Source organism: Lonchura striata, chromosome 1, assembly GCF_046129695.1.
Source record: "Lonchura striata isolate bLonStr1 chromosome 1, bLonStr1.mat, whole genome shotgun sequence".
Lineage (NCBI taxonomy): Eukaryota > Metazoa > Chordata > Aves > Passeriformes > Estrildidae > Lonchura > Lonchura striata.
In genome coordinates this window covers 99,848,306-99,865,977 of record NC_134603.1, presented here as the reverse complement: position 1 = coordinate 99,865,977, position 17,672 = coordinate 99,848,306, and the positions used below count along the sequence as shown (strand labels likewise).

Sequence of the window (17,672 nt, the reverse complement as noted above, 5' to 3'; positions counted from 1 at the left end):
ATTGTCTCAAAGCTCCAAAATAAGATTAGTATATAATAACCTTCCTTTCATTATTGATATTAGCTTAATTATTCAATTTCCTTGAAGGTATATTAAAAATTGCTTTCACATCTATGAGAATAAATAGTTTAATAGCTCCTTAGATCCCTAGTCATCTATCTGTTCAGTCCTCTCAGTGGTCATCTGTTCATGTAAGAAGGTATGTGTGTGTGAGCTTCACCATGAAACTGTATTATGCCATGTAGCAATACACATTGCAAGTCAGAGTGCATTTATTTATAATCACTTTTTCAAAATAGTTTTTTCTGTTTTCTACACTGCATTCTCATCACAAAGCCCTCTCTCCCTATTGTTCTTGCACAGTACACTGCAACAACTAATCTGATAGAAGATGCATCCAAAAATAAAATATTGCACAATACAAAATTTTCCTTGTTCAGAAAGATTGGATAATTCTTTATGATTGACAAAGTACATGAGTAAGTAGTCTTTTTATAAATTCTAATTTATTTAATAAAAATACAAAAATATAAATATACATATATAAAAATATCAGGATGAATCAACACACAGACATTTTTAACTCAATAAATATGGCAGTAATATTAATCTTTTTAACGTGTATTTTTGAGATTAAGTTACAATGCAGATGCACACTATCCAACATAGTAGGAAAGGTAAAGCAAAGCAATTTAAAAATATGGAGTTTCTATGTCATTAACAAAGGCACAAAAAGCCTTTTATTATCTTTTCATTCCCTACAAAACCCTTTCATCAGAAGTTTCTAGGCAGAGAAGGTGGGTTATAGTGATTTTTAAAATCTCAATCATTCATATTCATTCACGTTGACCTATTGATTAAGCAAACCCTTACTAAGACAACACCTATTTTTTGTAAGTTTTTTATTCCCAAGTATGAGAGTAGGCCACTTTATTTATCTAGAACATAGACATGAATTCCACTAACACTGACCAGGTCACAGATTACTTTCTCATTCTCGATCACTGTCCTCTCCACCATACATATCTGCTAGTTTTTTAAACCGAGGTCCCCAGTCACTGAGGTAATCATAGTCTTGGTTGCCTTCTGTGGTGAGTGATTCCAGGGAGCTAAGTGAATTTGCTATGGAATCATTTCCTTCATAGGCATATGTTGCTAATGAATCATAAGGAGGGGCAGCTGGGTCTGAATCATTCTCCTTTAACCTTCTATGAATAAAATCTTGGACATCGATATTTTCCCAAAGAGGTGCAGTCCGCCTTATCTGAAATATTGTTTCTGGGATAACATCTCTTCTCATCTTACTTTCCTCTCTTGCTTCTGGATTTCTCAGTGTGCCAATGTCAAAAGCCTGGGTGTCTTCTTCCCCACCTCCTTCATCATTGTAGGTCACAATATTGTCCCTAACATCATCTTTTGAGATGATCAAGGGTTCTTTCTTCCTCTGTCTCTTGAGAGCCGTAAACAAGACAACTAATACTAAAAGGAAACAAAAAGCGAATGAAGAAACTTATAATTAAAAAGTAAATAAATTAGGCAAAATTTTACCTCATCTTTTTGACCTGGAAAAGTTTTAAGGCTGGAATAGGATTTTTAGTAGAAATGTAGTGATAAAATCTATCTCCAAGTTAATAAGGGAAAGTATTAATCATTTTATAGCAATTAAAAACTTATTTTTTTTTAAACCTATGGGAGAAATGATCAAAATATTTTATATTTTAAATAAGTTTGTAACTAAGCTTAAGGTGAAAAGTAAACAATACCATGCAATATTATTCTACTAAGTTTTGATTTTGATGTTAATTTTGTAAGTACCACCTTTCTGGCAGTCACTAAGGGTCATTTCATCAAATGTAGTTGAATCTCCTTGGCAAAAGTTATTCACAGTCTTGAAAGCTAGTGATTTAGGTATTCCCAAGTGTCTAATTCACTTCTGAATATGGGATCTACAGGTCCCTCTGAAAATAAAAACCTGAAGACCTTAAACTATCAATATAATTGACAAAACTACTTTTGCTTCAATGACTGCAAGAGTTGAAATCCAGCCTTTGTTACTAAATGTTTCTTTTGAAAAAACGTGAGCCCCTCAGTTTATGAAGGGCTAGTTGAATAACTCTTTCTTCTGGAGAGGTAAGGATTGATACAAAAAATGAAACTCTATAAGGGGAGGTAAAAAAATGAAGTTAGGGTTTTGTAAATACTTTCTGGTGTCTAAATGCTATTGATTTTAGTAGCAAATTCAATGCTTAAGTGCATGTAAAAATCTGACTATCTGACTCTCTCTCCAGTAGCTGGAGTAAATAAGAGAGGCCAGAAAGACCATCTGTCAATGAGACATAACAGTGATTGCTGAACCATAAATTACAACAGTACGGAATGGCTTAGTTGAGTCCTAGGAGCTACGTTTTTACTCTGAATCACCTGAATACTGGTGAATAAAAGCTGAGATTTGACATGCTGCAGGAAGGGAGAGGGGAATAGAGATCCTGCACATGCCATGATATTATGTTGTGAATATAAAATTAATAAAAATATGTTCCTTTCTGTATTGTTTGGGTTTTGTTCCTTGTACCTGTACAGAGGCCCTTCTTTTCATAATGCTAGATGAGAAACTACACACTTTAGTAAGGTTAAGAACTCCATGTAGGAGAAAAGGGCATATCACTGAGAGGTGATTATGAATTATCTTTCACAGCCTGGTACTTAATTTGTCTCACCTATATTGGGCATGTTGATTCCAGTTTACTATTATAACACAATACCTTGTTGAAAAATTAAATAAGATGCTGAGTATCACACTAGCTGTAGACTAAAAATTCTGTTTTGATACTCCACAGTCACATGTATTGTTGTCTTCATATATGTCAACAGTGCTAAGCAGAGCAGGGCCTCTAACCCTGGGGCTGAAACACAAGTGTCATACTTGTTCTGCATAGCAGTGGTCCCTGATCCTCTTCTGAGTCTCATATTCTGTTCCTGTGGTGCTAAGGCACATCTAACCTCCATAAGTTCAAAGTTAGGTACAGATTTGTTCAATCTGTGCTAAAGCATTGCAGCCAATCAGAGCAACTTCTTCATTCTGAGTGAGTAAGGTCATGTGTTTCATGCTCAATTTTTTCCTGCTCTTGTTGGGGATTCCAGGATGGCTTTAAAGATGCAGAGCTTGAGGTCTGGCAGAGCTTGAACCCTAATTTTCTCCTGATAATGGTGCTTTTCAAGTTCTTCCTCTCAGCAGACAATCAGCAGATTCCCTGACTATGCCTGGGCAACATCCTGGGGAATCCAAGGGGGCTGATGCTGAAACCAAGCCATCAGCAATGCCTGAATCTAAGTAGTTTATCGGTTTGTTAGAGCTCAAGTATTCTCCCTCCCTTAATCCCAGTACAGATATAGTTTATAGATATTGCCCTTCTTCTAATACCTATAGCAACTATTAGGAGGATCACATAGTTATCTTGAATCCAGAGTAAAAGCTGAAAAAAAAAATTATCCCCTTATGTGAACTAACACCTGTATCTTCCCACTGACCCCTTGGCAAGCTATGTTTGCTAGGACAGGTGGAAAAGGAAAGAGGTTTTCTGCAAAGTCTTACTTCAAAGTAAAGGTGATGACACTTTTCTTGCAAAACATGCAAGTTAAAATTTTTATGTTCTTAACACCAGATAATGAGCTAACATTTGTTCTACTTCCTTCATATGTAACCACATCTTTCTAATGTTTCTACCTTCGAAACACTCATCTGACTTCTGTTCTCATACTTATTTAATCAGCAGTTCTCACTATCACTTGCAAGAAATTTAGTATTTCTATCCTATGCTTTTGAGTTAAATATTTTCTAAACAGGAAAAAACCCAACACTTTCATCATTAAATAGCTAATATAATTCATAACATTGTTACAAAACTTAGCACAGCTTCAGATATATGATTTTAAAGTTCTGGATCTAAATGAAGATCTGATTATGGTATGAACATTACTCAAATGAGCATGGTAACTAAAATTGACCCTATATTTTCAATTGTATTTAATCCAAATAGCAGAGTCTCACTCTTCCTACACAATAATCTAAAGAGTAGTGATGATGTTTTTCTGCAGGGTCATGTGAATAAGGGTTTTAAGAATATCAGGACTCTTGAAGAGGCTAGATCTTTGGTTGAGTAAACATCTCATCACAGGTACCTACCTAGCAGGATAATGATGCAGAGGAGAATGGCCACCAGTGCCCCGGTGCTGAGGCCGGCAGGGAGCAGCAAGGCCTCGGCGCTGCAGGACTGCATGTTCCCCCGGCTGTCGCAGGCACACACCCGGATGGTCAGCGTGCCCGTGCTGCTCTGGATTGGGTAGTCGTTGTCAAATATTATGATTGGCAGAAGATAGGTACTCGTCTTACTACGGCTGTATCCATTTCTCCTAGTCATGATTCCTGCTGTGTTATCTAGAATGGAAACACGGAACCAATAAATGTTTCTGAGTTAAGTTTTATGTTATATTGGTGAGGGGGGTGTTAGGGTCAGCAGTTACCTTTGTTGTCTACAACAGAGAAGTTTGGATGAACAGCAAATTCTGGCACCAACTCAAAGAAAAATCTGTGTCCTCGAGGAGGCTGATCTTTGTCAATTGCACTCACAGTCTGTATGAGCTATAAAGAAAAGAGTATTTCATGCTATTTTAGAAATCTTGTGTTTCAATTCTCTGCTTTTCATGTCCCATAAAAATCCAATGAATCTCTATCTGAAGACAAAAACTGATGTCCTAAGCCAAATGTTTACCACATAAATACAGTAGACCTTACAGTAAACAAATTATTTTATGGTTTAAACACATAACAAAGGATGAAAAAGAGTCCAGTCCGCACTGCAGAACAACCATGTGCTTTGATTTGTACTCAGTATCTTGCAGTGATACAGAAACATTTGCCCTTCTGAATAAGCCATAAACCTCCTGTGGCTTCATGGAGCAATGACAGAGAGTGCTGTGTAAACCAGTTGTTAAGTGGGTCTAATTCTCAATCCACCTCATCTGCTCCTGGCGATAAATTGGAGTACTGCACTGGCAGGATTCTCGATTCTCCTGGGGTAATAAAAAGAGAAGCTTTACTCCTTCCTAAATTGAAACCTCTGGCTGTGGAGCTTAATAGCTGCCCTAACAAGGGCACTCAAGCCCAGCTGGGAAGGAGTGATAATAGTGCCAGAATAGGGTCAGAACAGAGTGGTCTGAAAAAAGAGTCTTCAGCAGTAAATCTGGATTGCCTAAGCCTTTCTGTTGCATCAAAACATGCAAACGTGCATACTCATGTTTATGTAGACACACATAAATGATAACAACTTGACTATTTTTTAAATCTATTTGCTGGTGGACTGACAGAGAAAGGCTAAAGGAAACAGCTGCAGAATTGAGGAAGGAAAAGTTACCTAGGAACAGCTGTGGTTTATGAATTGACTTGCAACATTTAACACCATGCCACACTGTGTGAGTCACAGCAACTCCAGAAATCTCTGTGAGTGGCTGTTCTGTCATTTGCCCTTCCTGGTGGGTGCCACCAGAGAATAAACCATAGTCCACATTGGCTTGCATGGACAGTTTTGCATTCAATCACAAGGTTACAAAACTGGAGGTGTAAAAATAGGAGTGAGTCTCAACAGAGGATGCTATAACTCAGTACAGATGCATTTCTATAGAACTTAAAGGCAGAATATGTTCAGCAGCCAGACATTTTTCTTTCAAAGCCAAGAGGGAGCTAATGACTGTCTTGAGTTTTCAGGTGTTTCCTGTGTTCAGGGTGTCTTGAAATCCCACAGATATCAAAGACACTCCTTATCAAAGACTTTGTTTTTCTCTTATTTCCAGAGAAGGTGCAGCTTGACTTCTTTAAGAAATACAGTAATTAACAAGTAGCACTAATATGATCTCTAAACTTAGTGCCAATCAAGTAAGGAATTCCTTTTTCATATATACTGTCTCTGAACATTGGCCTTAATGGGATTTGAGGACACAGTTAAATTTTGGAAGGTATGCAATTTCTCACAGAATTGATCATTATGCTGAAGTGGTTTTTTGCTGTTACCATTACCATTTTTGCTTGCTACCACTAGTGCTGTACTGCACCATGCATATTATTTTGACCCATTTTTTCTAGTTAACTTTGGATAAATTGATAACAATTAATAATATTGAACTATAATTTTAAAAACCCCAAAACAAGAAAACAAACCCAAAACATAACACGGAAACAGTTGAGAGGTCTGAGTTTAGCTCATTCACTTTCCAACAGCTCCTTCTAAAACAAGCACAAAATATTTTTTTTAAATTTCTTTTTATTTTTTGGGTATATTGAGGAATTGGATGGTAATTTGCACAGAAGGATGTGACTATACTGAAAGCAGGATTATGCAGTTTTTCTTTGTGTAATTAGAATGTATATGTAGTAATAACTACATATAAAAATCTCTTCATTTTAAAAGCATTTAATGTTCATTGATCTTTTAATTTGATTTTTTTTTTTTGTTATTTTAGTTGTTTCACAAGATTTGTCAAATCCTTGTTTATGGTGAAATACTGTTTAGAATGTTTCTAAATTGCAATTTATGTCAATAACTTGTTCAATTGCTTTTGTCTTTCCTGTAATCTGCCTCTGAGAGTGTTAGTACAGAAAGCAAAACCAGAATTGGGTTAAATTTTAGTTTTCCACAGTTTAAAATATTGATAAAAAAAACCCAAAACATTTTGAGTGGGCTAAGACACCAAATTTAAATGAGAAAATTTTCCTTTCACATTAGCACAAATTTGAAAATACAGAAGAAATAGAAATGTACCAGGGAGAAGAGAGAATTAGAATAAGTGACAACATTTGTGCAGTTTACAATTACTTGCTGAAAAAATCAAGGAGAAAATATCCTGCTGTAATAACGATCAGAAAATGTAGTTGAATATCTTGGGACTTTTTGAGATATAATCATTGGGTGTTTGTAAGATTTGAATCCCTTCATGTGCAAATCACATGGAGAAGCATAATTGTAACAGGCACAGAGGAACCTAATTACAACAAATAATTATTGTTGAGGCTAAGGCTGAAGAAGAAAAAAACCCAACCTCATTACCTGATCTAACTATTGGCAACATAAATTGAGAACCAGCTGTTTGCCTACCAGAAAAAAATGGGAGATTAAAAGAACAATGAGAAGCCATGATTGCAGGTGAATTGTTCCAAATGACGAACAGGTGAAAGGAAATTAGAAATCTTATCTAATTTTTTTTTTTTTTTTCAGGTATACAGCTGTAAATAAAAGACAATGAAGTCAGTGATAATCACCACAGAAATGAAAGTGATCTGGCTATTTTTAAGTATCTCATTTATATGAAGAAAAGTTAGTAAGTACTCTTTTGTGTACATTTTGTGATTTCATTTCAAAAATATATTCACCCATTTTGATGCACTTATGGACACAGAGTTATGATCACTCTTCATCAGGACTTGAGAGCAAGATATCTGATGCTGTAGATTTATGATTGAGGAGTTATTTCAAGAAAATTACTTTTGCTCAAATATATTTCAAGCATATCAAGCTTAGAGAAAATAAAACCATTCTCATTATTTTCTTTCTTTCATAACTTCCCACATGAATGAGCACAGTTTAGGAAATACAGAAGTATTGTCACTATTTTGAGGGCTATGCATGTGCATAAGCATTTCTGTGTACTTTAAAAAAACAGTGCCATACTCTCAAGTGGATCTAAATAGGTCAGTTCAAGTTTTTACGGGTCACTTTTCTTTGAAGTAATGAAAATTTAAACATAAGCATTGACATAAAATTTTCTTTTTTACATTCAGGACAAGGTGTTTGTAGCAGTTTGACAATGTTAAATGAGTTGCAAGAAGAATTATTCTCAATGGAAACATTTTTTAATGAACTTGAGACCAGTGATGGTCCCAAGCTTTAGTAAACAGCTTTAGTAACAGTCCCACTAGTAAACAGCTTTAGCCATACTGTTTACTAGTGCTCTGACAATGACTGATGTCTTGGGACAGGTGTTCTTTAGTATCTTTATAAATTATATAGGCAGTGAGATCAAGTGCACCCTCAGCAAGTTTACAGATGACGCGAGGCTGAGTGGTGTGGTTGACACAACAGAAAGAAGGGAATCCTGTCCAGAGAGACCTGGGAAATTGTGAGAAGTAGACCTATGAGAACCTCACAAACTTCAACAAGTCCAAGTATTAGGTACTGCACCTGGGCCAGGCCAATCCTAGACAAGAGCACAGAACGGGAGAAGATGTCATTGATAGCAGCCTTGCAGAGAAGAGATTGAGGGTTCTGGTGGATGAAAAGCAGTGCATGAGCCAAAAATGTGTGCTCAGAGCTTAGAAGGCCAGCTGTATCCTGGGCTGCATCAAAAAAGTAGTGGCCAGCATGGGAAGTGATTCTACTGCTCTTCTCTTCCCTTGTGAGATCCCACCTGGAGTACTGAATTCAGGTCTGGAGTCCTAACCATAATAGAGTTTTGGGCCTGTTAGAGCGAGTCCAGTGTAGGGGAACAAAGATGGTTGTGGAGCATCTGTCCTATAAAGACAGGCTGAGTGAGTTGGGGTTGTTCAGTATGGAGAAGAGAAGACTCTAGAGAGATCTTAGTGTCATCCTCCAGGACTTTAAAAGGGCTTATAAAAGAGTGGAAGAAGTGCCTTCTTACACAGGCAGATGGGGATAGGACAAAGGAGAATGATTTTTAACTAAAAGAGGAAAGATTTAGATTAGATCCTAGAAAGGAATTCTTCACTCAAAGAATAGTGAGACACTAAACCAAGTTGTCCAGAGACACTGTGAATGATCCATCCCTGGAAGTGTTCCAAGCCAAGATGGATGGACCCCTGAGCAACCCAACCAGTCTAGTGGGTCACATTCCAGGCCATGGCCAAGGGGGTTGGAACACAATTGTCTTTAAGGTTATTTTCAATCCAAATCATTGTATGATTCCATGATTCTACTTATTTCATTAATGATTAAGACAGAGATTCTGCTAAAGAGTTTGGATCTATTTTCCACTTGTTTTTTTTTTTTTTTTTCAAATATGAAATACTTCAATTACAATCCTGTTTCATGTTGTTTATTTTTTTTTTTTTTTAACCTGGATGCTGTGATTTTAGGACTTACACCATAGTCAAAACTCTTATTGTAGTTTATGTTCAGGCTATTTTATAGTTATTTGTACTCATGTCCGAAAAGGTGGTTGGGGGTGAGTGGAATGCCTGGAAACAGATTCCTTTTATGTATCTTATACATCCTTAGGCAAAGGCTGCTCTTCAAGTTGTCTTAAAGACAGCAAGCAAGTAGAAGCTATGTGGGGGAATTCTGAAATAGGAAGGGTCTCTGCACTTCAGAGCATGCTGTTAGCGTTCCTGAGGCTGCATTTGTATACATGGAGAGCTGCATAAGTAGAAGGCTTTGGTTGTAGGTACAGCCATGGGGATGCCTTTAAAAGAAATAAAGGGACCATTAAAGTATATGTTAAGCTTTATCAGCACAGAGGTCAGCACCATCTTTTAATACAGGCTTTTCAGAGTGTGCTGGCTTGGCATGTCATGCAAATAAATGGCTGCTGCACCTTGGCTTCAGGGTGTACTTTTAAAAACTACAGCCACATGCTTCGAAAAGTTCCCTGGAGAAACATGAACAAGGTGAAGTCAATGGGTGGACACATGCAATATATTTTCAGGTTAAACATTTCTACTAATAAAGAAAAAGCCAAGACAAATAGAACATTTGCAAAGAATTCTGCTGCTACTTCTTTTCAAAGGAGTAATGCATTGTTGGTTGTTATATTATTTCTAAGCCTTTTCCTTTTTCAAAATTCCTTTCTTCAAAATTAATTATAAATTGTGAAAAATAATGTCACTTTCACAGAAATTTAAAGATGGTCAATGTTGGAGATTGCCTTCCTGAAGTTTAGATATAATATGATTTTCATATAGCATAAAAATTGCACTTCCAGTCACAAAGACCATTGGAGAAAAATATTGTTAGGGTATACAACAACAGCTGCTGAATTTTTGTTTTTTCTCTATGTAACAGAAGAGCAGAGCAGACCTTTAATCCACTTGAAGCTGCTTTCATTTTTTGTTATATCACACTCTTAGTTAAACCTGGCTGTTGTACAACAAGAAATAGACTTAAAAGTATCACTAATCACTTGAGGAAGGAATGTCGAGGAAATGTTAGTGTTTATTTTTGTCTAACATTTTTTAAGAGGTGGTATAGAAGAAAACAGAACAAATTCTGGATCTCAAAGCACTGGCCTTCTAGTAAGTTATTGAACTTGTTTAGTGCTCTGTTTCTCTAGGAATCTAGAAAGACTTCACCACTTTGTCTGCTATAAACTATGGGGAAAAAAATCCTGTGAGAGAAACTATGTATGGCAATCATGAGAACAATGTGTGCAAATGTTACAGAGAAATGATGGAAGGACAGCTTTTATCTCCTATCCTTTCTTTCTCTTACCCGTTTTTCTGCCTGTAGGATCTGGTAGGGTCAATCACTAACTAACCTTGAATGTATTAATAACAGCAAGTGTAAATATGTGAGATGAAGGTTATGTAAAAGATATGATGATATGGCCCACGGGAGTGCTTCAAAATCAATCCAGCTGTCAGTGGATGCCCTTCTTGTCATTATGCAGCCTGAGTGATCACACTTGTACAGACACAATTCTAGGCTATACCCCTGTAAGGTGCTAGCTGCAGAAAACAGCCTCCATCACACATGTGAAAGCTTGATTAGATGTCTTCCATTTAACGAAATGGCACGTTTAGTAATGCAAAGCAATTTGGTTTCCAAATTTTGGCTCTGTTCCACAAATGTTTTGGCAGTCTCAAGCAGGACTGAATGCTTATCAAAAGTTGGAAAACTCTACTTCAATTCTTCCTTAAAAAGACAGTCTGTTAACATGGGTCTCTCACTAAAATAAACCAAAAGGCATCTACCTAGTGAAGCAGCTACAATGTATATAAAGTCATGACTGATAATTAGAAATGCACGCTTGAGAAAAAGTGATCTCTCTCTGCTCTATTTTAAAAAGAGAGGGAGGGTATAGAGAGTAATGAAAAGAAAAATCAGCCATGTCTCTGAAGGAAGCAACAAACTTTCTACTTTCTGATGTCTGAAAGCCTGTGAATGTCAGGAAAGAATATTGCATGAGAAGGGGAAATAGTGACCTAGGTTGTTATCTTGATGGGTGTTGATATTAGCTAAATTTTTGCCAACAATAAACTTCACAATAAACTATGGAGCTAAATCTTTACCAACAAGTCGTTCAGCTAATTCAGTCTCCTTCTCAAGTATATCTTCCTGGTTTCCATGGAGAGTACTCATCCTCTAATCCAGCTAAAAAGACCCAATTAATTCCTGTGACAAGGGCATGAGAGAACTTGTACCAAAGCCTTCCATACAACAGTCCCTGGGGCTTCAGGATTAGGGGTTTCTAAATTGCACAAGATGAAGGCTGCTTTCTACTTTTCTTTAGCCTGTGTACTAGCCAATGGAATGAGACATTCATGGTGACAAATGGGTTTCAGCCTAATGAATATAGATTTTTATTAACCTTTTGTGATAGTTTCTCCCCAGATATACCATTGTTGTTAGGAGACAAATGAATAGGAGAAACTATAGGATCTTCTTTTCTCTGACCCTCCTAAGGCTATCTGAAAACCATGAGTGAAGCCTCTAATATCTGTTGATGTTGAGAATGAGTAATGTTACTTGGTGGCAGAGAACCATATTTGATCATTCTTATGCTTCTTGATGCACCTGAGACTCAGAGAGCAGTGTGAAGGGTAACTGGTCCTGGTTAAAAAAAAAAAAAAAATATTTAGCTAAATAAATTTATTTTCTCAGTCTGATTTTTTTTTTGCGGTACCAAATGTAGAAGCAGTGCTGTGATGTGTCAGGAAGCAATAATGGTTGTAATAAAAAAGCTGGCTTAGGCAATCTCTAAAATAAGTTGAAGTGGTACTAAAAGAACACAGGTTTCTATTCTTCTTATATTATACAGGGACTGCTAGACATGAGCAATACAGGTTGTCTGGAACTCAGCACTCTTGGTTAAATCATTCAATTTAATATTTCTATATTCATTATTATTTTAAGTACCAAAATGAAAGTACTTTCATGTATTGAAGGTAGTCTCTCTTATGAAATACTAAGTCAATTACTTGTAAATATCCAGATATGAACTCAGGTGCCTTTTTTGAAGACCCCAGATGTTAACAAATAGACAACCAAAATGGATCTCTCATTTTTCTGTAGCTACACTTGGTGTACACTGTATTTCTAGTATTTTTGTGAGTTTTTCCAATGAGGGAAAAGAATTAATGAAATTACATTGGTAAATTAGATGTGTAGGAAATCTGGAAAACAACATGCATACCCATGCATAATGGGTCTCTGTCATATCTCTTATTAGGTAAGCACAGAATTTACCAGAAAGATCAATGGTATTTCATACATTCATGGATATTTCACCAAGTATGCTAGACTAGATGGAAACTGGATTAAGGAAATTGACATCCAGTATGCCTGGATTGAACTGCTTCAAATAAATGACAAAATCTGTGTTTGCTGCTTGGCAATATTGCACAAGATTAATTTCCATTAGATCTTTATTTCTAAGCTTTTGAACCTTTCTTTGTGTTATGCAAATAAAATACATGACTCACTTTTCAACCAGTCATCACACTGAGATTTTAAGATTTATTTACCTCAATGTTGTCTTGTGTAATGAGACATTGTTACACGAACAGAATTTAGATTCTATGGCAGCTGTTTGAACTTAATGACTAGAATTATCTGAATGTATTCAGCATGGAAAAAGCAGCTTACAAGTCATAAAGTAAAACTCTATGGGTCTAATAGCCAAAAGCTTGGAGAATTTTTGTACCTTCTGTAAGGCTTGAACTGTATTCTTAAGTGGCAATTTATGTCATTGGTTAAAAAAGGACGATGTGATTAAGAACCTTAGTTGCTGTGAAAAGTATTCTTTTTTCATTTTTCTGGTATGATAATTCCTTCCACTTTTTAAATTTAATTCATCACTTTCTTTGATGTGTATATTCATCTATTTATATAATTTACATGAAAAATAGTAAGACTTCCTTTAAAAAAGAATGAAAAATTGTCAAATACCTCTTCAAAGGGAAGTGATTTTTTAATCAAAGTATCATCTTCCATCCTAACCCATTTTGCCTGAATTCTGATATTATGTGTAATGAATGAAAAATAAACAGAATCTTATGCATTGTCTCAACAAACTATTGTATCCACTTTTTCTCCCTTTTTTTTTTTTCCTTCTACCTGCTAAATAATTCTTAAAACATCACTTGAATTGGATCTGAATTGAGCAAGAACACAAGTTCTTGTTCTGCATAGAGTTCTGCAATACATGAAAAGCTAAACTCATCTTAAGGACCATCTATGAGAATTTTGGTGAAGCCCCTGTGACTTAAATAAACACTGGGCAGAAAATCAGGTAAAACATGAGCATGGTTCCTGATGCGTATCCATGTCACCCATCTTCATGAAGTCTGACTATTGAGTAGTCGCTGTGCTTCAAAGAGAAACAAAATATTATATATTCTGATCCTTTCCACAAATTTTCTTGGAAGCCAGACAGTTTTGGCTGGTTCATGGCAGCCTAAAGCTAGTGAGACATGAGGATAGACCTAAGCTGTTCTTAAGGGCTTCAGCCTGGCTGTCCCTCCTACAGTAAGAACCCACTCATATTTGTGCTAGTGAAAATAATGATCTCATCTTTTTTCTTCCAGTCAAAAATGAATCAGTCTAGAGAAGAGACTCATGCATGGTCTCAGGTCCATTTTGAATAGATAATCTTAAAGTACCCTATCTGCTACTAAATCCAGTTATTTTGTAAATACTTTAAAAAAAATCTTTCTTCCCAAGATTTAAAACTGAAGGACTGACTGGCATTAGCATAAATAGATGATGTTGTAATGGTAGCAATATTAAAACATTTTTGCAATATGCTGGCTCTGAGTTCTGTTGGCTTATCTACTTACTCAAATCCAAATTATCACTTTGTTTTATCTTCAATTTCTTTCTTTTCTCTTAGAATTTTACAGAATTCTGAGGTAGTTTAGAAAGGGATATACATGACCTTTGACCAGACTCAACTCAATACCAGACTGAGTTTTATGTCCTTTTTTGAATCCACTTATATTTTCTGCAGAAGATAGGAAATGAAGAGGCTGTGTTAGTCCACTTCTGTTCAAGCTAATATGTTGAAGTCTTCATGATGGCACTGCAGGATAGTTTTGTTACAAGTTTTTTGGTAATATAAGTATTGGTTTACCTGTCCTGCTTTTGCATTTTCACAAACGAATGTTTCATAGTAGTTGGCAAACTGTGGTGCATGATCATTTATGTCTAAAATCCGTATGAAGACAGGTATCTGGCTACTTTGTTTAGGATTATCTGAAAAAAAAATCATATTACAATACAAAGAGATATGTATATGAAAATAATCCCATACTTTTTCCAATAGATATTAGAAATATTCAATTTTTTTGATTATACTAAAACAATTATATTTCATTTTCTGATTATATACATTACATATACATGAAATTCCTATTTATAATTGAAACAAATGTTTCTATTATTTTATTTATATGTATATTTAATATAAAGTATGCTTAAATTGATTTGCATTAAAAACAAGTCATCGAGTTGTTTTGTAGGTGTATTCCTTATATCAGTTCAGCAAATAATTAATTGCAAAAGTCGTTCCATGAGGCTGAGCTGTTAAGAACATTTACGTTTTCAAATCAATAAAGCAGTAAGAATGTCAGTGAACAACACCACCACCAAAAGTACACACAAACACAAAACCATACAAAACCCAACCCAAAGTTTCCTTTCTCCCCTAACTGTAAAAATCAAAATATTATAATGATATATGCAGGATATGATCATCAATCATTCTTCACAAACTTCCAAACTCAAGGTATTGCCAGAGAGGATTCTCACAATATGCATGTTGAAAATGTAGAACGTGTTTGACCAAACAATGAAAAGCATTTAAGATATAAAAGATAAAAGATATAAATATTTCTGAAAATTGGGATATGATTCATCTCTCTACATTATCCAACTCTCAGACTCGTAAGCTCATTGACTCCAGGGGAATCTATAGGAGAATAAAGGAAGGCAGAAAATTCTTTCACTAAAATCACTCTGTTTCCCCCTTTAATGACTGTTGCCTCAGAAAAAAGGTAGGCAAGACTCATCTATGCCTGAAAGTATCAAACAGAATAGTAAAGAATCCAGGTGAAAGATTAAGCCCAGGGTTTGCTTCAGATATGGAGGGCAAAAAATTTCCCTAGCCTTGACTTCATACAAAGCCATTTTCTGAGATATGTTAAATCCGTTGAGGTAAAGCATAATTTTTTCCCACTTACAGAATTTATTCTGACAATGTATTTGTATGTCATTTTTTTTCCCTTTCCTCCAAGGATTTTCCCAAAGATTTAGTTTGGGATAGAGCCAGTGCATTACACCTGCACCATATCATTTGATGTAAATTCTCAAGGAACCAGTTAACTTATCTAATGTATATTGTGTATGGTTTTGTTGAGCCCGAGAGTTCCTAAATATCTTTGTAAAAAATGGGCAAAATGTATCTTAAAATAATAAATTGGATTTTTATATGTATGTTTAAAGATGTCTACCAATAACATCTGGCTAAGGGCAAAGCTAATGAAAAAAGATAAGTCATAGAAACTGTAGAATTTAATTATTTTTTCAGTTCAAATAGTCTTCTGAGATAAATTTTCTCTTCATCTTACTGATTTCAGTTGCTATGACAGTGATGTTGTGCCAGGGAGTTTCTTCTCGGTCAAGTGGCTTCGAGAGGAATAAGGATCCATTTCCTGAATAGATGTTGAATATTCTGTCAAGGTCAGTGTGTCGATCTACGGAATATCTGTCAAGATACAGTAAAACTGAGCATCACAATCTCCCATTGCAGTCTGCAGTTTAGCTCACAGCCACCTCTAAAAGTTTTCCAGTTTACTTCATTCTCTTCTAGTGAAGAGGATGAAGAGCAAATTATTATGTGAGTGGTTTTTAGATTGGTAATTGAAATTACATTTTAGCTCATAATGTGAATTTTGGAATAATAACTAAAAGTTAACTTTTTTAAATAGGATTTTTTTGCAAATTCATTGTTTCTTAAGGAACTCTGTCACCAAAGGACACACATTGCTGACACAAGTAAGTATCAATTTAAAAAAACTATTTTTGAAGTGTCACAAGGGCCACAAAATTTGAGAGAAAAAACTTTCATTTAGTTGTTTCTTAAGATGAGATTTCTTAAAATCTTGTTTTGTGATACTTGCTTTTGTTTTGTTCTTACCCAGCAAAGAAAAACTTGGTTTACAGCTGTTTTTTAATCAGCCTAGTAGTTGGCAGTCGTTATCAGGTTAAATTGAGATTTTATACATATTTTACTTAAAAATATTTTATTTTCCTCCTTCTCTCACACCTCCTACCTCAACACATACTGCTGCAGGACATAGCAGGCTTGTTCAGTAATGCAGAGATCAATTTTCATAATTTACCTTGCATGGTAAATAGACAAATTTAGGTGCTGTGTTTGTCACTGCAGATAATAATAGCATATTGGTAACAATTACAGCAATTTCACAACACTGAACTCTTACTTCTAACTGTTATTACTTTCTTGCAATAATTTCTTATTCAATATAATGTGATCATTAAATAGTTAAGCTATGGAACATGGATGTTATGTACAGAAGTGTGACTGTTATCAAGCATCAGGGAGCACAGAAGACACCATTTTGAATGTTTTAGATAATATAAAAGACTAAGTTTATGAACAGCTTGGTGAAACTACTAGAACATGCTGGCAATTAAATGCTGACATCTCCATTCTTTTTACCTGGTGCCTGTAGACTGCTCTTACTTAAAAAGCATTCTCTGCACCGCTCGTTGTGCTAATTGTATTTGCCTTCACAAGCTCACACAGATATTTCTCTTAGACACTTTCCAACAGCTCCCATTGCTTAATTACCCAAACAGCCTCTTTCTACCTTGCACTCTCATTGTTCTCTGTGCATGACACTTGACCCACATCTAAAGAATTTTATATTGTATAATGGCTTACTTTATTGCATTCTTTGCTATATCTGGGTCTTGGGCTGCAACCTGCCCAATAATGCTTCCTTCCTTGGCATCTTCATCTACTTCTATTAAATACCAGGGTCTGCTGAACACTGGAGGTTCATCAATGTCTTCAACAGAAATTTTGACAAAAGCTGTGTCTTTGAATGGTCCCAGCTGAAGAAAACGAGGATCAGGATGAGTGTTGCTTGCTTCTACTTTTAGGGTATATAACACCTTGTTTTCAAAATCCAGATGCTGAGGAGCAAATAATAAAAATAATAAAGAAAATTACATCACGTACAAAAAAAATGTGAGTAATTTTTACAATCTGAATCAAAAGGTAAAATATATTCAGGAGCAAAAGCTCAAAATTTCAATCCATCTTGGGGAAGATGGATTATAATAGGTTTTATTATAGTCATTAAAATTAAAGTTTATTATAAGATAGCAAGGCAATTATGATCCCTCTGCCTATTAATTGTTCAG

At 35.5% G+C, this 17,672-nt stretch overlaps 1 protein-coding gene across 3 annotated transcripts in view; it reads right to left on the bottom strand.

Annotated features, from left to right (window-relative positions):
- Positions 1-487: 487 nt before the first annotated feature.
- Positions 488-17,672, bottom strand: part of CDH9 (cadherin 9) — a 95,493-nt gene continuing 78,308 nt past the window's right edge. For all 3 annotated transcript variants that reach the window (XM_021552327.3, XM_021552328.3, XM_077786137.1), the window contains 6 exons: positions 17,188-17,441; positions 15,848-15,984; positions 14,353-14,474; positions 4,522-4,639; positions 4,184-4,435; positions 488-1,479 (listed from right to left, as the gene is read on the bottom strand). In XM_021552327.3, coding sequence (XP_021408002.1) covers positions 992-1,479; positions 4,184-4,435; positions 4,522-4,639; positions 14,353-14,474; positions 15,848-15,984; positions 17,188-17,441 — 1,371 coding nt within the window. In that variant the 3' untranslated portion in view covers positions 488-991. The remainder of the gene's footprint in view (positions 1,480-4,183; positions 4,436-4,521; positions 4,640-14,352; positions 14,475-15,847; positions 15,985-17,187; positions 17,442-17,672) is intronic.